Source organism: Teleopsis dalmanni, chromosome X, assembly GCF_002237135.1.
Source record: "Teleopsis dalmanni isolate 2A chromosome X, ASM223713v2, whole genome shotgun sequence".
In the NCBI taxonomy this organism is placed as follows: Eukaryota; Metazoa; Arthropoda; class Insecta; order Diptera; family Diopsidae; genus Teleopsis; species Teleopsis dalmanni.
The window spans coordinates 55,253,618-55,276,941 of record NC_051848.1 but is presented as its reverse complement, the minus strand read 5'-3'; the positions used below and the strand labels follow the sequence as shown (position 1 = coordinate 55,276,941).

At 29.2% G+C, this 23,324-nt stretch overlaps 1 protein-coding gene across 1 annotated transcript in view; it reads right to left on the bottom strand.

Moving 5' to 3' along the window:
- Positions 1-16,697: 16,697 nt before the first annotated feature.
- LOC119688432 overlaps positions 16,698-23,324 on the bottom strand; it is an 11,957-nt gene continuing 5,330 nt past the window's right edge. The window contains exon 4 of the mRNA XM_038103113.1: positions 16,698-17,188. Within this exon, the coding sequence (XP_037959041.1) occupies positions 16,698-17,188 (491 nt within the window). The remainder of the gene's footprint in view (positions 17,189-23,324) is intronic.

Sequence of the window (23,324 nt, the reverse complement as noted above, 5' to 3'; positions counted from 1 at the left end):
ATAGCAATATTTTTATAATTTTCATAATTTAATTTAATTAAGTTTAATTAATTTAGTTTATTAATTGAAAATACTTCAAAATCGCATATTACTCTCAAGTTATAGATTTTTAAATAGAGTTTAATGATAAATTTGAGTTAAATATACAAAATAAATATTTTAAATAGCAATATTTTTATAATTTTCATAATTTAATTTAATTAAATTTAATTAAATTTAGCGTGTATACATAATATGTGTAAAATATTCACATATGTATGTGTGTGTGTATGTAAAAATGTAGTAATACACTTTACGAATAATAATTTAATTAAAAAATATTTTTTAATTAGCACTTAATGCTTACTTAATAAGAAATAATTAAGACTACAAAAAAAAAAATAAATATTTTTCTGGTTATATTTTTTTAACTCATTTTAACTGCAATTTATTTCATGTATTTAATACGTTTAGTGCATGTATTTTAATTTCAATTTTTAAATAAAATTTATTAGTAAATATAATATATTTTCAAAAAATAAATCGTACAACAAATAATGCCTCTACAAACGGAAAAGTATTGCAATTTAACAATTGAAAATAAAAAATATAATTAATTCATTTAATTACTCTACTGCTATTTTATGATTTTGTTCTAATATAACACAGCTTCAGAAAAAGACTTAAGAAAACAATGCGAACAAACAAGTCAAGTAAGGCTTTGGGTCAGTTGGTTAAGGTGTGCTGACTCTGAGCTTCAAATTTGGCAGGGCACAATATCAATCCATGGTACTTGCAGTCTCAAAAAGTTATTCACGATTAATTAAATGCAAGATTTATTTCCAAGACAACTTGATGATAGGTATTTGGCAACATTCGATATAGCAGTTTGGTCAGCCAAAAATTTAATTAATTAAAATAATATAAAATCAATTTTTGTTGTTGTAGTTTACTACTGTTCGAAAAACATCTTTCAAAATTTTATAAAAAAGTGCCTCTAAAAATAATGTCATTGGAAAATTTTAGTTTTTTATTTAAACATCAAAAGGAAACTAAATCAAAATTAAAAAATAAAAATTTAAAATATATATTTTTTTTTATAATATAAATAAATTTGAGTTTCTAAATAAAAGTAATTTTCATTTTTCAAATTATTTATATATTATTATTTATGCATATATATATTTATATATGTATGTACACATGCATACATACATACACACTGAGATACGGTACGACAGAACTAGCAGAGAGGACACTACAAGGCAATCCTTGTAGGCAGTCTGACTCAATCCTGATGTAGAAAGATGTACTAAGAAAGGACATGGTCAGGTAAACTTCTACCTGTCGCAAGTTCTTTCAGGTCACAGCTGTTGCAAGGCCTACCCTGATCCCTGATGTTCTGCTTGCCTGAAATAAGAAGAGGATGCAGAATATGTGCTGTTTGTTTGTCCAAGATTCAAACACTTGAGTAAAGATTTAGAAGCGGAGTAAGGCAAATAAGTATCGAAAGGCAATTTGGTGCTCATCATGCCTAGTTCGGTTAACAACTGGCAAATGGTGGACTCAATTATTATCTCTTTGATGAAAGAATTCAGAGCTGCTTTTATAAATATATATATAAAAGCATATATTAAATTTATTATTTTTACAATGGAAAGGTCTCGTAAAGTATAAGGTCTCCATTATTTCGAAAGCCTGAGATATGACATTTTAAAAATCGTTGTAAAAATGCAAGTTCTGGGTATAATAGAAAAAAGAAATTAAATATTTTTTCTGGAAAAAACGGTATTTCGGAGAACACGGAAAAAACGGAGATGGCCATTTTGCTTGTGAAATAATGAATCCTATCATATGTATTCCATATCTGTATATGTAATTACTGAGATACTTTAATGTCATTGCACAATATTAATAATAATAATAATATAATAATATTTAATATAAAAATTGAATTTAAAATAAATGAAATGCTTTCAATTTGCAAAATAATCTCATAAAATTTCCTTAATATTATTAACACGTTCATGAATAAAATTTGAAATTTTCTGATGTCGACATAAATGTTAGCATGTTTCATAAAAGTTGATTTCTTAGTTTATTTGGTTATTTGCATATTTGTTTATCTACTTGTTTGTTGTTGTTATTTACTTTCGAAATCCAAAAGATACATTTCTGCATTTGACAAATTGCATGTGACACTAATAATTTTCAGAAATTTCTGAAATTTCTGAAATTTCTGGAATTGCTGCTGCCATTTCAACTAGTATTTCTATGGCACGAGTTATATAAACACAATATTTTGCATTTATGTATCTGCATTTTAAATATTTTGTCTCATGAAATCGTTTAATATTCATAAGCATGAAAAAATGTGCTAAGATATTTAAAACAACAAATGCTTTCATATTTTATCATAAAATTGTCAAGTTTGAACTGCAAATGTGATAAGTGGAAATAGAATTTGGAATGCGCTGCACTATTTTTTGGCTACTGGAATTTTCAATAACATATATTTTAATTCTTTTATATATATTTACTATACCTATATCATTCATATATGTATCTCTGAATGGTAAAAAAAAAATAATTTTGTGAGGATTTTTTATGAAAAATGTTACTCAATGTCATAAACTTGTTGAGACAAACGTGAAAATGATGTTATTTAATTTAATTTAATATTTAATTTTTTTTTATTTTGGATTTATTTAATTTCATATAATTTGATTTAATTAATTTAATTTGATGTAATTTCATTTGATTTCCAATAATTTAATTTAACTAAATTTGACTTAATTCGATATAATTTAATTTAATTCATTTTATTTTAATTTAATTTAATTTAACTTAACTCAATTTAATTTAGTTTGATTTAGTTTGATTTAATTTAATTCAATTTAATTCAGTTTAATTTAATTTAATATAATTCTATTTGATTTCATATAATTTAATTTAATTTAATTTAATTTAATTTAACTTAATTCAATTTATTTTAATTTGATTTAATTTAATTTAATTCAGTTTAATTTAATTTAATATAAATCTATTTGATTTCATATAATTTAATTTGACTTAACTTAATTCAATTTATTTTAATTTGATTTAATTTAATTTAATTCAATTTAATTTAAATTAAAATAATTTTATTAGATTTTTTATAATTTAATTTAATTCAACTTAATTCAATTTATTTTAATTTGATTTAATTTAATTTAATTCAATTTATATTTAATTTTATTAATTTATTATTTAATTTAATTTTATTTAATTAATTTTATTTAATTAATTTCATTTAATTTAATTTATTTTATTAAATTTTAAATTTAAATTTAAATTTAATTATAAAATTTAAGAAAAGAAAATGGTGACAACGCTAGTTTGTTAAAAGTAGTAGAGACATGTGCCTATGTTTAATAGACAAATCATTATATGATAGTAAATAATTAAAAAAAAAATTCTTTATTGACACTCTCCATAATTTCTTTGATAATAACCTCCTCAGATCACTTAATAAACCACTGAGCTGACATTATTGACAAAGACTATTGACAAACTCTAATGATTTATGGAGAGTGACATCCTCGTAATGAAAATGCCTTGATATTCAAATAACAAGTTCAGAGGGTATAAGTTCAGTTAGGTATACGTCATCAGATATTTTGTGGTACATTTCTGGGATATAACTAGGCAAGTATAAGATCTGCAATTATTTTCCTTAATGGATTTGGATATAAGAAGTCGTATTCAATATGAAAATGCATTGAATATGTGTAAAATGAGAATTGAATTCTTGAGTTCTAATTGGGTTAATCTGGTAAGGACTGATATCGTACAGCAATGAACTATAAATAAATTATTAAAATTAAAAATATATAATATATATATATATTATATATATTTTAAAACTTAAGACAAAAAAAATTATTAAGCAAGTCATTAGTCTGGAAAATTATTACGAAAATCGAATCGAACAGCTCAGAATTAAAATAAAAAATTCATTCAAATTCAATGATTCAGTAACTCAGTATTTACCCGGAAAATTCAAGAAAATATAAATAAATCAATTGTTTCTTTTATATGGAAGTTCTTGCAGCGACTTTAAGGTTTGCAAAATCCTCGACATTACCGATTAATGTCGAGGAATGTAATTAATTCAATGTTTCCACTGCTTACTTAGTAAGTAAGCAGGCTTGGGCATGGCTTGGTCATGTCGTGGGAATGTAAGTGGAAAACGCGGTAGAGGACGTTTGCATCTTCGGTGGAAGTACCAGGTGATTAATGATTTGGCGACGCTCAGTACTACCAACTGACAACAGCAAGCAACTTATCGCGTTAGTTAGCGGAGGTTACTCGATGCAGTCTTGGATGATTCTCGTATATAATGGCCAACTAAATAAGTAAGTAAGAAAGCAAAAGTGAATTGATCATCATCGAAACAAACCACTGTGTTTTCATTGTTAGGCGCAAGACTAAAAAGACAGCACTGTATAGTTTTTTGTTTTAATTTAAACTAACACATGGATGCCTTATATTATTTTGACTTTACTAAATATGGACTCATAACACATATCTGAACAAATTTCCAATAATATTTATTTTCTCTGTACCGCAGCAAATTTCAGTTATTTGTCGTAAGCCAATTTAGCGACCATCCACAACCAAAATTGGTTCAATGAATTTCTAATAGATTTCACCGCACCATAATGGATGTATGAGACCTTATGCTCCATTGGGAGAAGAGGACTGCAGTAAGTAAGTAAATAAAATGGATGTATCATTTAAAATGAAATGAAAATATAAATATAAAAAAAAAAGTATTTCATGGGAATTGAAAATTATTTTATTTAAACATATGTACAAGTGGTACATATGGCCACGCCCATATTACTAGTGTTTCTACTGTATTAATTTTTTGGTGGTACTCACCTTTAGCAGATAAATTCAAATATATCAGTAAAAATATCCATGAGTATTTATTTAGTCCTTTAAACGTTTTGTAGCTACAGCAACGCTGTATTTGTTGCCGCAACATTGTGGGCAGTGTTGTAGTTACTATTGTTGTTGTTGTGCTAGTTGCTGATAATGTTGTTGCAATTGCAATTGTGAACAATGCAGTGAGTGTTGGTAAGAATAGACGCAATACTGTTGTTGCACAATAAATTGTTAGCTTATTTATGTGCATTGCTGCGAGCATGATTTCATTTCTATTGCCATTGCTATCGATGTTGCTGCTGTTGTTATTGTATTTTGTATGCTTATTGTTGTATTTGTTGCAATTATTGTTGTTGCTATTGCCGTTTGTTGTATTGATATAACTGTTACTATGACTTTTGTTGATGCTGTTGATGTTGTTGACGTTGATGCTGATATTGTTGTATTTAAATGCGCTGATTTTATTATTTTTGTTGTTGACGCTGATGTTGCTACTGCTGCGGCCTCTGCTGATGTTTGAAATATCTGTTGTTGATAAATGATTTATGGTATCTATGTTATTTCTATTGTTTGCGCTATTTATTTTTATTGTAGCTGATGGCTTACACGCTGTTGTTGCTCTTGTTGCTGTTGCTGCTCTTGTTGCTGTTGCTGTTGTTGCTGTTGCAATTGGATTAATCGTTGCTATTTTTGCATTATATTTTCTTTTTCGGCGTCGTCGTAAGCGTCTCTTACGTGCGCACAGTCTTACAGTTTGTTGCATAATTGAAAAGCTGCCATTATGGCCATTGGGGCCGTTGTTGGTTGTATCCGCTGAAATAATATTGCTGTTGTTGATATTGGCAATGCTGTTGCGTTTATTCTTATTGTTGCCTTTATTATAATCACTTAAGCTGCTTAACATTTTTTTAATATTACTTACATAATTTGTGCTAATTTTAAAATAATTTTCTAAATTTTTTATTGTTGATAAAATTGTGTTTATTGTAATGTTGCCGATCGATTGACTCTGCTCAATGCTATTGCTATTAGCTTTGCTATTCTTACTGTTCTTGCTATTATATATATAGTTGATATATTCGCTATAATTCTGTTGTATGTTGCTGCTCCTTTCACTACCCCTCCTACGTGTCTTATACTGTTTGCATAGAGTATTTTCGTCACAGTTGCTGTGATCTACATATTCTTTCACTTGCCAATCTTCGGAAATTCCGTTTCCAACATGTTCAACACTGGATTTTACAGGCACTCCATCATTGGAACCAATTTTAAAGCTCTTCTGCTGCTTACTCAGCACGTGACTTTCTAGTGATATATTCAATTTACGATTACTACTATTATAACTAGAAAGCAAGGTCTGTTTCTCCTCCGCTTCTTGACAGTTTGCCAAAGTTTTTCTTCGATTTTTCCCTATGTTGTGCGTTTGTAAGTGTTTCGTTACTTCATTATTTGTCACCATCTTTATTTTAGCATTTATGTGTGAAAAAAACTATCGCTTAGTGCTTTGTGATATATGCTAGATTTGCTAGATTTGCTAGATTTACTGACGTTGGGCTTAAAGCTGCTAAAAAGTTGTTTTGTTGTTTTGTTGCTTTGTTGCTTTGTTTAGGATATGTTTACTTCAGAGCTGCATTTGTTTTAATTGAAAAATCTTTGTATTTTGTTGGTTACTTTGCTTTCTGCTTCAGTAGTTTATTTATGCGATTTATTTAATTATTTTCCATTTATTATTACATAATTGCTATTTTATTATTATTTATTATTACACAATATTGGCGAGTATATATTTATTGCTGCTTAGTAAAAAGTTTTCTTCTTAGTTAAGTACAACCCAAGAGCTTCTTTAGTTTTAAATGTATATGCTGCTTTCAGTATATATTTAGCCTTTTTATATTTCACTCATATTTCCAGTACTGTTGATTATCATATATGAATTTGTAAAGATTGTGCCATCAAGCCTTAGTTTGTTTGATATTACTATATAATATATCTCTTAATTGTAATTTTAAATTTTTAAATGATGGCAGTGAGTTGCGCCATAAATTCAATAAACAACAGTCGTCTGTAAATAAAAATAAAATACAAGAATTAAATGAGTTCATAAAATCACTTAAATCACAAAATATATTTCAATTCAGTAAATATATAAATTTATTACATAATTATATAGATATAATAATTTTAGTGCCTACTGTGAATTATCTATTGGCGATAGACAATAGAAAAGTTACTATAGTTGATAGACAAAATCGAATTTTGGTATTGTGAAATGCAAACCAATAGAAATTTTTCTAACAGCAGTAGATAAGCTTGTCTATTGCTATCAATTGCTATTGCTATTAATTTCAATTTAGTAAATATATAAATTTATTACATAATTACATAGATATAATAATTTTAGTGCCTACTGTGAATTATCTATTGGCGATAGACAATAGAAAAGTTACTATAGTTGATAGACAAAATCGAATTTTGGTATTGTGAAATGCAAACCAATAGAAATTTTTCTAACAGCAGTAGAAAATTTTAAAATGATTATTTTTAACAATATGCCTTTACGTAGTTTTTCGAAAGTTCCCCCTTCTTCCCTTTCCCCCCTTCCTCACTGAAAAATGAAAAGTTCAGAAAGTTTAACTATGATAGAATTGTTTATCTATTTATTCACGTAGGCAGTTTACTGAAAAAACGAAAATTGTAACTCTTTAAACAAAAAATTAGTTTGAATTCTTTGAAATCCAAAATATATTGCTTATATAGATTATTAATTTAGACCTAGCTCTCTTGAAGAAAATCGGGTTATAAATTTAAGTTCAATAGCCTGATTCTCATAATGATCCTCATATACATGAACAGTCAAAAGGAGAAAATTCAATGTAGCACAATGAAATCAAACCCATTGTGGATGGAAACATTTCTTCAAAAATGAATATATTCCATTCGACATACTCATGACAGATAACCTATGAAAGTTATGTATTATTAATCTTTTAGGTTATGACAAAAATGTGTTATGGTTGTTGCTCTGTTATTTTGTGCGTTTGATGTTGTGTAGAATATAAAAAAAAATTCTAAATTACATTTAAAAAAAAAAAAAAGAAAAAGAACAAAACAAATAAAATTATTTATAGGTTTTTCGTTTAACAAAAATTCGGTTAATTCTGGAAAATAAAATAAATACAAAACAAAAAAAAATCGTTTTTGATATTATAAAAAATATATATTCTGAAGAATAGGTTATGGAGAATAACAAAATAAAAAAAAATTATTATAAGTATTTTTTCGTATGAAAAGTGTTTATTCTGGAGAATAAAATAAATTACAAAACAAAAAAAAATTGTTTATAAGTTTTTAGTCTTATAAAACACAGTAATTCTGGCAAAGAAAATAAATAAACAAAACAAAAAAAATTATTTATAAGTTTTAATTCTTATAAGAAGTATTATTCGGTAGAATGAAATAAATTAAAAAAACAAAACAAATAAAAATTATTTATATGTTTTAAATCCTATAAAACATATAAATTCTGAAAAATAACATAAATAAAATATACAGAAAACATTTTTGTTCATAAGTTTTTTGTCTCACAAAAAATATTCATTCCGAAGGAAAAAATAAGTTTAAAAAAAACAAAAAAAAATTATTTATAAGTTATTTGTCTTAAAAAAAATATTTATTATTGAGAAGAAAAGAAATTTAAAAAAAAATTATTTATAAGTTTTTCATCTAATAAAACATATTATTTCTGAAAAATAAAATAAATAAAAATAAAACAAAAAACGTTATTGTTTATAAGTTATTTGTCTTATAAAAAATATTTATTCTAGAGAATAAAATAAATTAAAATAAAACAAAAAATTATTGTTTATAAGTTATTTGTCTTATAAAAAATATTTGTTCTAGAGAAAAAAATAAATTAAAAACAAAAAAAAATTATTTATAAGTTATTCGTCTAATGAAGCACATTAATTCTGGAAAATAAAATAAATAAAAATAAAACAAAAAACGTTATTGTTTATAAGTTATTTGTCTTATAAAAAATATTTGTTCTAGAGAAAAAAATAAATTAAAAACAAAAAAAAATTATTTATAAGTTATTCGTCTAATGAAGCACATTAATTCTGGAAAATAAAATAAATAAAAATAAAACAAAAAACGTTATTGTTTATAAGTTATTTGTCTTATAAAAAATATTTGTTCTAGAGAAAAAAATAAATTAAAAACAAAAAAAAATTATTTATAAGTTATTCGTCTAATGAAGCACATTAATTCTGGAAAATAAAATAAATAAAAATAAAACAAAAAACATTATTGTTTATAAGTTATTTGTCCTATAAGAAATGTTCATTCCGGAGAGTACAAATCAAAGAAAAAAAAATATTTAAAAGTTTTTCGTCTTATAAAAAATGTTTATTGTTAGGGAGGAATTTATTTCTGATGAATATGTGTAAGCATTTTTCAAGGGTTTGTACTGTACAGTATAGTTTATGTCTTATGCTCTTAGTGTTTATATATGCGCACCTATTATTTTTCATAAGTTATTTTATACTCGTACTTTCCCACCGTTCCCTGTTATAAATTACATTTAAGAAAACTAATAAATAATAGCAGAAAATATGAAAGCAAAAGTTATTTTCACATTTTTTGTAATTTTTCGCCGCACAACAACAACAATAACGACAACATCAACAACAACAATAGCAACAACAACAACAACAACAACTTTAAGGTTGCATTAGTTGCGTGCAGTAATAAATTTTTTACGAAATGAGCAACATTTGAAAGTCAGTAAAATCTTGTTTTTATTTATTTTTTGTGCAATTGTTTTGTTTTTGTGTTTTAGTTATATTTTCGGTTTCATTTCTTTCTGTTTTTGCCAATTCCTTTTTTTTGTTTTTGTTTTTTTTTGTCTTTACAAAACTTGTGTTGAGTGTTTCGCCTTTTAGCGTTTATTTTATGCGCGAGCTAACTTACGTCAAATTGCATGGAGACTTAAGTGGTGGTGGTGGTCCATTTTGAATGTGTCTTAGACATTGTCGCCGCCCTAGCCGCCACCCTAACCGCTATAGCTGTGCTTCACTTTGCTGTGCTGCTATGCCAAGCCAGAAGCACAACACTCAAAATAACCCGAATTCGTGTCAAAATAAATGGAGAGCATAATTTGCACGCTCTCATTACTTCAACCAAAACGATTTAATGACATTTACTGTCAACTAAATTTTGACAATTTTTTTTTTTTTATTTTGCAATTCTGTTCTTGTCTTTTTAAATACTTCTTTTTATAAATGTTGTTGGAGAAACATTTTCTACACAGTCTCCCGTGCACACACACACACGGACACACGCGGCCATACACTCCGAGCCAAGTGATGTGAATACACTCAACTGCAAGCAAAAACAAATTGAAAACGTTGACATGCAAAAGGCAAGGCATACGTAAGCTTGCTAAGTGCAAATATGGCAAAAAGTTTCCACCAAAAAATTATGTTAAAAGAAAGGAAAGAAAAGGAAAGGAAAGGTAATAACTTGCAAGTTTTGACATTGCATTTTATATCAAGAATTAATGCAGACGTCATGTGTCATAATTTTGAGCCAGCGATGGTGTTAGTTTTGGTGCGCTGGTAGGGGGGGGGGAGGGAAGCACTTACAGTCGCAGGCACTGAATGAAACAAGATATATACATATAGGCGCGGGGTATGTGCAATTTTTTAAAGGAATTTCTTGTAGTTCATAATATCACACAAAAAAAAAACACAAAAAAAATAGTAAGAGTAAAAGTAATACACATACATATACATACATATTTGGTACCACGTCACATACATACATACATGCACTCACACGCATGCACACCGAGCATGCACACACACACAACACGGCTAAACATTTCAAAAGATAAAAGTGAAAAGAAAGTTTTTCTTTAGTGCGAAAAATCACTTATGAGAAAAGGATTTACTTTGACATTTGATGCACAAAGTAAAGTTAGAAAGTTTATCAGCGAAATGTCAAAAGAAAATGTCACAAAAAGTTAGCAGTAGCTTTTCCAGCGAAGGAAGTCTTAATGAGAGTTTAGAGTTTCGCCTTCCCACGGTTAAGTGGTGTTTATACGTACGTACGTATGTCGTTATGTGGAGCAGTGCGTGTTTGTGCTTTTGAGTAATGCAGAATGTAAAACAAAAAAAAAAACCAAAAAAAAAATGAAACAGAACACGGCAAACACTTCAAAGGCATTAATTCTATTAGAGAAGATACAGGCCCACATCGGTGTCAATTTCTTTGTTAATTCAAAAATTATACATTTAAGATATAGATGGCAGCATTGCATGGTTTTAGAAACAGTTGAAATGCGGTTGGTCAATTTAAAGGATCAACTTTCATATATTAGGCGAGATCATACCATTGATCCTAAGGATCAACTAAAGGTTATTGGTGCATTGTGTTACCGTACAAGAAATAGGAATAGAAATGAACGGGGTACCAGCTTTCAGCGGAGCGGAGCACTGCGAGCATAGTTGATCGTTTGTGCTGGAACAGACAGTAGCCGAACAGAAGACATTCTGCCTTCCGAATGAAAGCTAGAATGTCGGCCGTTGAGGACCTGCTAATGTCAGAAGAGGAGGGTACTTTTCGATCCAGTGATCTCCTCCTGGACCAGATCAAGACTGGGCAGTCACAGAGAATTAGACTGGAAGTCTCGTCTGCTTCTAAGCAGAGTCGACAATCTACGATTAAATGGGAGATTCAAGCTTTTAGCATATTAATAAATAAATCATAAAAAAAATTAATAATTTATTTTTTTTATGATATTATTGTGGTGCGAAATTCAGAAACTTATTTCTAAAAATCTGAACACTTTCAGCGGATATACCGGTACAAACTTTTTATGGTTCTAACAGCATTCCCACTATGGTTGTCGAAATAATTTAAAAGCAAAAGTTTTATTTTCTAAAGATTTTCGCGAGAATTTTCAAGTATGGTCCCATTTTCAAAGGATTTCTTCGATCTCTTGCAACATAAGTCAAATGCATTACCGCATTTCATATATATAATATAGAAATATTATTACAATATTATAATATAATTAATTTATGTATCATATGTACAATGTAATTTATTATTTTTATAAAAAATATTATGATAATTTCATGTATATCACAATACCATAAATAAGTTGAAGTGATTAAGTGGTTTAGGTAGCTTTGAGCCACTGCCAATGAGTTGTATTTTTTGGGGCATAAATTTCTTGATTTCGTTAACGTTTTTTATGGATCTTAGTTTTTCGAACCTCACGAGAATGCTTGGTTTTTCAATTTTTGTAATGTTTTAATTTTTATCAACTGCATTTTGTCAAACCTTTTCACCGCTATATCTCTTAAGGCTATCCTTAGCATTTTAATTGTTAAGTTCTTACTGCGACATATTTGTAGACTTTGGATTCTTCTCACTCGCAATTGAACAATTCAAAAAATGTTTCTTTAACAATTTTAGTGCTATTTAGTGCATAATAATGCTTAAAAATAATATTATCGATATATGTTGTAACTAAGGTATAAAATGAAATCGCCGACTAACTAAAAGTTGTCCCAGAATGTGTACTCATATTTAATATAATAACATATATGAACTACTCCATTACATACTAGCCGATTACTTGAAGCTTACTCACAAATGTTTTAATAACTATTCAGATTTTTATATTTTCCATTTTCTTTTTTTCTTTTAACCGTTTTTTCACAAATCTTTCCCATACCGTATCATCTCGAGGTGTATAACATTTATACTATAGCAAAGAGAACTATCGTGGTCAAGTCTTACTACTCCTCACTTTATTAACGTAGTTCTGTGCACCTTGTCGTAAAGTATGGACATCTATGACATCAATATAAACACAAATTTAATATGCTTTCGACGTTTTAGAAATATAGGTAAGTCCACCCAGAAATTGAAAAGGTGTCTTTTATAAGGTAGATCAAAGTTGGGGTCTATTAGTACGATTGGTACTATTTTTTTCCCCACAGTCAAATAAGTTGATAACACGCTCTTTGACAATAAATACTTATAATGTATTTACGAGCACTTTACGCCCTTCTCTAATGTTGTAATTAAACTCATGTTTGTAGGTGTTCTACCTCTAAAACGGATGTTCAGTAAATCTACATTTTTTATTGTGTCCAATAGGACTACTGAACATATTTCGGATAACGAGTAGAAAGCAATCGTGGCGAAAAACTGCAATTAACGAATGAACGCATGTGGTCATTCAAATATTTAAGCAATTAGCAAATCTTCTCAAAAAGTCCATTTCACTTACTGCTTGGAAAAAGTATCTTTTTTGTGAACGTTAAAAAATGAAAGAAGAAATATTCTTAAGTTTTTTTCATGCTTTAATTTTAAATCGTCATCTCTGGCATTTCATTTGAACTCCATCTGCACATGCTTTTTTTTTTTTTGCTTCCTCTTTTTTGAACTATTAGTCACTGACAGCATAAGAATAACAGTTGACATTGCCACTATTGCCACTTGAATTTATTTATATTTTTCTATATTTTTTATTTATTTTTATTTATTTTTTAAATTTATTTTCTCTAAGGCTTCAATATGACGACTGACGCTGTCAACGTGTTTACTTGGTTGAGTGTACGCTTGAGTTTGAGTGTGTGAGTGTGTGTATTCGCATTCGTATTCGTATTCGTGTGTGTGTATGAACAATCCTGCCCCTATTTGATTAGTAAAGTTGTCATAATTTTTGTTTTTCTATTTGAAACTGTTTACACAGTCACTTGAACATTGTCTCACATATTACGACTTTTTTAGGGTTTTTTTGCGGATCTACTTGTGTTTTCCCTTGTGTTGATATTTTGCCCAATTTTTTTCAGTCTTCAGTCTTTAGTCTTTAGTCTTCAGTTTTCGGTTTGCTGTTTTTTGTTTTTTGTGTTTTGTGTTTTGTGTTTTGTGTTTTGTTTGTGTGCTCGCAGCAGCAGATTTCGTGTAGTTTTTCTTTGGAGAAATGTAATCCCTGACAAGTGCTTATGTCAGTTTTTGTGCTCCACGACAGTTTTAAGTTGGTTCGCTCGTTTGTTGGTGCACGTACGGTTTTGAGTTTGTCTAAGCTTATTGCTTCTGGTAAGGAAGCATATGGCGTTTGCGATATGACGTTAAGCTCAGCTGTTAAATCCATGATAGCCAAAAAGTTCTAATAAAAATTGACTCCATATATTAATATAGCCGGCACATCTGTGCGATCCTTTAAATAAACGTATAGGAATAACATTTGGACGAAATTGATATGAAGCGGCATTGCTTTTGCATTTAACAAATACACAGTGATTGGAAACATTTGGTTTGAAATTACTTACATATACAGGGTGTTTTCTGTATAATAGCTATAAGCAATTGTGCTGGAAAATTTCTATTCCAAGCAAACCAAATTGTATGGAAGAAGCAGGAAAAGAATTCCATTTCCAATACTAAGCTAAAGAACACTCAGTCAAAAAACCTCACACAACTGAAAAAACAACTCCTTCAATAGAAATTGAAGGAACTCAAACCAAATTGTATGGAAGAAACGTGGAAAGAATTCCATTTCTAATGTTTATTCACGTACAGTGTCACAGAATAGCTAAACTAAAGAACACTCAGTCAAAAAACCCTTCACAACTGAAAAACGGTTCCTTCACTAGATATTGAGAGAAGTCAAACCAAATTGTATGGAAGAAACGGGAAAAGAATTTCATTTCCAATGTCTATCCACGTACAGAGTGTCACAGAAAATCTAAACTATAGAACTCTTTGTTAAAAAAACCATTAACAACTCAAATAAAATTCCTTCAATAGAAAACGACAGTGAAAGGCATGCTTTTCGAGAATCCTCTTCAATCAGATATGCAGGAGTTTTAAGAAGAAATGTAATAAAAAGGAACATCAAAATATTCTAACATTTAAAAAGAAAAAATAGGTGAAATGCACAATTTTAGCATAAACTGTTCAATCAAACATGCAGGAGCCTCCAGAGGGAATACAAAAAAGAAAGACACGCTTTTTAATTAACACTCACGACTCACGATATGTACACAAACTATTAGACCAAATATAAAAAAAACCACTAAACACTTACTTTGGAAATACTTAGGCCTGGAATGGAATATTTCACTATGAAAATCTAAGAATTAAGGAGCTTGGCGGAATGAAAATCTGATCTCCTTTACCGATTCTTATGGATGGTTCTTATGTTTGGATTTATTTGACTGGGTGAGTGATGATAAACCGGCATCAAACCGGGTATGTGGTACTTGGCCTGAAGAGAAAACTCGAGAAGGCAAACTCTAATGAAAAATTGTAGAAAACTGTTGTGTTAAAACAAGAATTTATTGCTAAGAAATGTTAGCAAGATAAAAAGATGAATAGAACAACTTTTAAAAAAAACTTTCTAACAAGAATAATAAAAAATTATAAAGAAAGAAATAATATAGAACCATCGTAACTTTTATACACAAGAAAGTATAGTTTTCAATGTAATTAAATGATATTTATAAATTAAATATTTTTTTGTGATAAATCATTACATAAATATTGTGGTTTTTTTTAACCATTTATTTACGTAGAGTTTTGATTGTCACTCTTTATTACGGTAAGTAATTGAAGTGAGCCCATCGCGTCTTTACCACACATTTTTTTTCTATTTCATACTAAGAATAATATACTAAGAAGTCACTTTACAGAGATATTGAGGATCTTTGAATTGGAAGTTATATTTAACTTGGACTTTTCTTAAAATCTATTATAAATCACGTTTTAAATTAACATTACCATTGAGGTAGTCTACTTAGAGATAATGTTGTATGATTGTTAGTCCGTGTTGAACCTTACTTAAGGTTGTAACTACCTTATATATCGTCGTTATCAGAATATTGTACAGAGAATGACATTTAATTTTCGTATATGTAAAAATAATTTCATTTTTTTTATCAAGAGAGCGATATAGGGTCGCATTATCCAGTGTGAACTTCTATTTAAGTTGAGGTGGGTTACATTCAATTTATTTAAATGTATATTAAAATAAAAAATTAAATTGATTGGCGCTACTGCCAATGAACTCAATTATCCAAGTTTTTTAAATTCAATTTTTCTTCATGCTCCTTGGCTAAATTTAACCATTCAGCAAAAAACGAACTCCTTCTACCTTGAAAGTGTGTCACAAGTCGTTTAAGGAGTCTTTTATCTAGTTGGTTCGTAACACTATTAAAATATTGAAAGTGGAATTACCGAATGCCGATATGTAGTGCCGATAAGCCAGTTTCCAAGTAGATTGCGTAGTCTGGCGTGTTGCCCAGTAGACGAATAATATATTTAATAAAATAAGTAAGCAGCTTTCTTACCTCAAACTATCCTTCAAAACCCTGAACTTGGGATGCATAATTCATAATTGTGTTGACCGCAGCTTGGAAAACTTTGTATTTAACTGAATGTGCTATCGTGTCATTTCCTAAAGCTCTTCTCCATGTGCTGTTTATTGCTTGGTTCGATTCTTTTAGACTTTTATTAATATGTGTTTCAAAATATCCATAAACTGTTTTTTTTTAATGTAGTTTAAGTCACTTAAAATAACTTTTCTATATCTGTATAATTTATCTGTATCTGTATCTATATTTGTATTTGTATGTGTCAGTAACTAAGTCAGTAACTGAGTCTGAATCTGTATTTGTATATGTGTCTGTTCCTGTATTTTTATCTCTATCAGTATATGTATCAATATTAGTATTAGTATCTGTATCTGAATATGTGTCTCTAACTCAATCTGTATTCTCATCTGTATCGTTATCTGTATTTAAATCTATATCTATATCTGTATCAGCATTTGTATCTGTATCTATATTTGTATCTATATCTGTATCTGTATCATTATTAGTATCTGTATCTATATCTGTATCTTTCCCCGTATCTGTAACCGTATTCTCATCTGTATCTTTATCTGTATTTGAATCTATATCTGTATCTGTATTTGTATCTGAATCAGTACCATTTTCAGTATCTGTATCAGTATCAGTATTTGTATCTGTATTAGTATCTTTATCAGTATCTGTATCTGTATTTTTTTCTGTATCTGTATCCGTATTCTCATCTGTATCTTTATCTGTATTTGAATCTATATCTGTATCTGTATTTGTATCTGAATCAGAATCATTTTCAATATCTGTATCTGTACCTGTGTCTGTATTTGTATCTGAATCAGTATCAGTATTTGTATCTGTATTAGTATCTTTATCAGTATCTGTATCTATATCTGTATCTTTTTATTTTTTTCTGCATCTTTATCTGTATCTGCTTCTGTATCTGGAAATAATATATTTCCATTTTTGTTTTTATTACTAAAACTATATTTTCACTACTGTTCTGTATACTGCAATATGACTCGCTCTACATTAATCGGCAAATATTTTTATTAAATTTGCCTAAAGGGAAAAAAGCTGATTATATTATATTTCCACCTGAAAATAACATTTCAATCAAAACATTTTTAAAGACATTAATCGAAATATTATGTTTGACAAGTTTTCATTTTCCATAAAATGGAATATAAATTAATTAAAAATTCATGTTTTTATATATGAAATACTAAGAAAATCAAACTGTAATGTTTGCGTAAATAATGTTTTTGAAAAGTAGATAAAAAACTTTGAAATATTCACACAAATGCATATTTGTGCACTTGAGATACTAGATTTGGAAATGTGAATAGTGAATGGCTGCACATATCCCTGCTGCTTAAATGAATTATTCTAGGAATATCAATAATTGCACACAACAACAAAATAGAATCTAAGTGCAATTGAAATTTATTCTATTTTTAATTTTCAATTAATTCTGTGCATTCTGTGCCAAGCACAAGGATATCTGCATTAGATCCTTAATTCGAACTTGTGCTAACCACAAAATAAATAGAAAATGCATTCCCAAATTGAAAATCACAGTTGAGACTTCTACCTTGCTTTTGTATCTGCACATATATCACATGTTATTCTCTTCCCATAACGTAATCAGTATTTATCCCAGCTTTAGAGTATTTCAGCAGAATTTTACGAGTATTTTGATATGTTAAACAGTCTACTTAGGTGAATACTTACAAATATGCATATGTATATGGAAAGTTGTGTATATAATACATGTACGATATGGAACCATATATATCAATGGAGCAAAAATGCAGCAACAAATCGTTTGGTTAGATATAAAATCAAAATACCTAGTAAAATTTTCTTTTATTTTGGATTTCCATTATCATTTCCTAATCTGCAATTGAATCCTTTTAGTTCCATTGCTGTTTGCTTCTGTGCAATTTGTGTGTGAGAGAAAAAAATACAATTTTCATGCACAAATTTAACCACAGAACAATTGAAAATGTGAACTCAAACAAAAAACCCAAATGACACTGACAAAATTTACTCAATAATTAACATGAACCGTAGTAATTATACCAATTGACAGTCGACAGTAATTACAATTATACACATCCGCATATAGCCGCAGCACAGCGTATGTGACCGCAGGACCCTTTCAACAAATCCTGCACAAGTTCAAACACTGAGGCACACAACATCAACACATGTACAGGCAAAATAAATATTAAAGTTGGTAACACTGCAATGACTGTAGCTGGCTCTGAAGTTACACAGATTTTTCCAAAAAGTACGGAGTAGACATTTTATTTACATAGGAAACGAAATGAGAACAATTCAAAACGATGTTTGAGCTGGAAAATAAAAATGTCCTGATTAAAAATCACAATTTACCACAATTAAGATACCAACAATACGTTTAAAGCAATCATCTCAATTAAATCGACAAATTTGGAATAAAATGAGTCATTTTTCATACAAAATCCATACAAAGATGTAATAACTTTCAATAATTTTTAAATGTAAATATACAGGGTCATCCATTTTGTTGTGATTCACACAACAATAATTATAATAGTTAATTGCGTTTCAGCCAACTCTGCTTAGTACGTTCTTTCCACACAAAGGACGATTAGAAGATCACAACCCAACCGCTTTGGGTTCATGAGAACGAGCTTATTAACCACAGGTTACAGGAATGCAATCAACTATTAACATATATTGTTTATAAGAAAAAAGTAAGAAGTAGCAAAAAATTAAAATTTATGTGAAGAATCTGAATGCAGTATATGGTATGGCACCCTCAGCTGTCGAACCGTGATTAGTTCAAAACTCCAATAGATCAAAGTTGGAAGCCCGGCATTTGCAGTCCATAATATATCATATAACAAACTGGGTGGTTTTATCACAGAATTTATTACTAAAATTATTCATCCGTTTTCTTCACCACTGTGGTATTATAAAGGTAGGTGGACTAGCAATTAAAAAAGGTGTAGTCATGTTGTAACTAATACAACAAAAATATAACCAGTTAATCAAATTACCAGAAGGCCATAACTCGAAAGTTTTTAAATCCAAAAAACACTCTAAATTGCATGACTACTCTTTAAAATATCAACCCCATTTCATAGGCAATGCCTATTGATCCGGGTTCCTAACGACATTGAAGAAAATTACAATGTTAATAAACTGGACAGATGGAAGAATTATTTTCATCTGTGTGTAGAGAATAGGGGTATTGAAATACCAATTGCCACATGTGAGTTATTATTGCAGAATATTACTATTTAAAAGACTGATTTATCCTAGTCAAAGAAAAAGCATTTGTCTGAAACACTTATAGATGTGGCATTTGACAGGAAAAACTTAAGGGTCTTAGTCTAAATGATAATAGCACTGTTTTTAGGTTATACTACGAGATACGCTCTATTGTGGAGGAGTACATGATTTATTCTAGAGTAAGTTTTCTTTCAAAACCCGAATTGGCTCAAGCTGTATTCTCAAAGTGAGCACTTTAGATTCGGGAATAAAAAAAATCAGACGGATGTATTTTTGTTAAGATTTTTTCCATAAACTAATAAATAAATATAGTTGACTATTTTGAAATAACGAAAATAGTGGATTTCCAATGAAACTATGATATGTATATATTGTATATATGAAATGATATTGTATATATGATACATGTGGCTATACAGATTTAATTTTTTTGAAAGCTTAGAAATCTTTACAGTAGTTGAAATATGTTAGTTCTTTTATGTTGTCTTTTTGTTATGTTCTTCTCTGTTAAATCTTAAGTTACTGGTATTGTTGCTACCTAGACCATCCATATATCTCTGGCTAAAAGGAGTTATTATATAAGATCTTTATTCAAATCTTTGTGAAAATTTCTGCTAGAAACATAATGGAAAACAATAACTGCGGATTTTAATGTTTTTAATCAGTACCTCTAAAAAACTTCAGTACTACAATATCTGAAAGTGTCCTATAATTTCATTTCATTTATTTTAAATTTGTATAGAGTAGCTTTACTCTCGAGAGTGATTAGGGATTTCACAGAGATCTGATTTGAAAAACTGTTAACATACTATTGAAATTTTATTTTATATACTATGATTTAATATGAAATATGTTTTATATTAATCATATTATATTGTATAATCTATTGCGAGTGAAATATTTTTTAGTATTACTAATCAAATTAAGTGCAAACACGTACCCATGTCTTGAATTATCAGAAGGGGCTTGCCATTCTGGCCAGTTCACCACTTCGGTAACAAAAACCAGTATTAGAAAGTATCAATAAATTATAAAGAAGGAAATTTTGACATAATCCTTTTTCATCCAGAATGTACTTTGATTTCCAAAATTAAAATATTGTGCTATCTTACCTATATACCGGTTTTATACACATTTTCAAGACCTCCTACTTTATGTGTTGAATAAGTATGCTCACCTGAAATGAAAAAATTGTGATTTACCATGAATAAAAATAAATTTAACATATTATTATATATCTTAAAACTATTTTTTATATACAAAATTATTACTTCGATACTTTAATACTTTTATATAATTCTCTTATATAAATAATTGACTCTTTTAAATAAATTATTCATTAAATAAATGTTTAGATTTGATTTATTGATGTCTATAATATTTGAATCAGACAAAAGTAATAAAATCTGTTAAATAACTAAAAGGCTAGCTACTGAATAAGTCAATAAGTCAATCTATTTATTTTATTTTATTTATTTATTTATTATAATTAATTACAAAATATAAAATCTTATAACTAAGATCAGAAAAACGAGCGCTAGCTGCCAGGGCCTTCAGCTCAATATATTATTCATTTATGATCAGAAAATTACTCTTACTCATGGGTCTTCGTTCTTCACAAAAAAAAAAACAACAAACAGAGTTATTGGCCTCGATTTTAAAATCTTAGCATTGAAGAACCCTTTGACGGTCATTCGAATGACTCTAGCGGTTTGAAGAGTTCCTGTTTGTTAAATAACTAAGTAACGCAACTCACAGATTCTTTTGGAAGCTTCTCAGTGCTTTCAGAATTAATAAGTCATCAATATTAACCAAAAGCGATATCGTTGCTTGGTTTTATGAGGGCCCATCTCAATGACATCATCCAAGCGTGATGTAATAGAGTTTTCAACAATAGAGGGCGACTCAATATTAAAATTTGCTTTTAAATTTGTTAACTATTTTGCTAAAATACAACATTTTTCTACTTAACTGCAAGTACAAGACCCATCAAGTTTCCTAAGTGGTATATCATTTAGGACTGCTGTTCTAAATTTTTTTGCTGTTATCCATTATAAGTGCTGAAGGAAACTTAAGCAGGCCAACATCCCAAAGATATTTTTGAACAGTTTGATCTTTAACATCAGTAAGGAGTTTTATTAGATATTTGGTAGCTTTTTTCTAATCCCTGTTTTGTATCGAAGATCTAAATCTAGCTTAAAAATAATCAAAGGAAGATTTGAAGGTTGGAAGGTTTAATGAGACCAAAATCGATCAAGTCCGAAATTTTTTAATTATATATCGCTCAGTGGGTTTAGAAATGAGATCTTCACAATTCATTCCTAAGAATTTGTTGCAGTGGGTTCAAATCTCATACTGGCTTTTGATGGTTTCCAGCTAATGCAAAAAAAGCAAAAATATGTGAATATGAATAAATAGGACAAACGGTTTCAAAATGCATGATGCAGCTGATTCACGACATACAGTCGAAGGAATACTTGCATGAATGGTTGTGACCAATCCACAAAAAAGGCAATCCAGCAAATTACGCCAATTATCGCGATGATCATATATGGCACATAAGTTCCTGTCAAACGTATTATGTGGGAGACTAAAGCTAAACACATAAAAATTCAGCGACTTTACTGGGTTGTTTATGTCATACGAATAAAAAAAAGTGTACCGGCTAGAAAGCTGTTTAAATCCATACATACTAGTGGTAATAAGGGGTTGAAGACGTCTGCAACCTCGGCGGGAGAACCATTTAATCAACGATATGAAGCTAGCTACTTGGTATTACTAATTGACGATAGTGAACTACTAATTGACCTGGCTATCGAAGGCTACTGAACGCGGCCAAGGTATACGTCTGCATGTATTCAGATCATGTACTCACCGATTTGAAGTCACTTTGTATTACCAATTGACGAAAGCAAACCACTGATTTGGCTGACTGGCGTTGACTACTGAACGCGGCCAAGATAGATGTCTGCATGGTCGGCGGGAGGACTATGTAATCAACGATATGAACTTGGTATTACCAATTAACTATAGTGAACCACTGATTGGGCTGACTGGCGAAGGCTACTGAACGCGGCCAAGGTAAACTCATTTCTGTGACGGATAACTAAGTAGGACAACAAACGATTTGGGGGAACAATATATAGTACAATTAACGGCGAAATGTTCAGTCGAAAACAGGCGTAATCGCTTGATGAATAGTCTTAGGCAGGGCTCTACCTATCATGCCGAAAAGGCTATATGAATAGACGTAGCTAGCCAGTTGGCTAGGAAAAGAGACTCAATTAGTCTCTAATAAGAAAAACCTTTAAGCTTCTGATGGAGTGCGGATAATACAATTAAAATAACAATTGAAATGATTCAAAGTAAATGATTTCAAACAAATCTGCATTCAGTGAAAAAAACAACAACTTTTTCAATAACAAATACATACACACAATGCGAGAGCAGATTTCATTTTATAATTGTTTACAATAGACAAAAGGAGCAAATAATAAAAATACATATTTACGCGAAAAAAATTTAACAATTGACAACAACAACAATGAAGCAACAATGAAACAACAACGACAACAACAAGCAATCTAACAAACGAGCAGGTAATCAAACCAGTTTATTCACTTCTGTATTTTATGTATGTTTGTGTAAGCATATGTATATGTATTAAACGTTCTGCTGATACACAAATGTACAGCAACAACCAAACGGAAGATTGAGAAACGTGTAGCACACATACGACGTGTG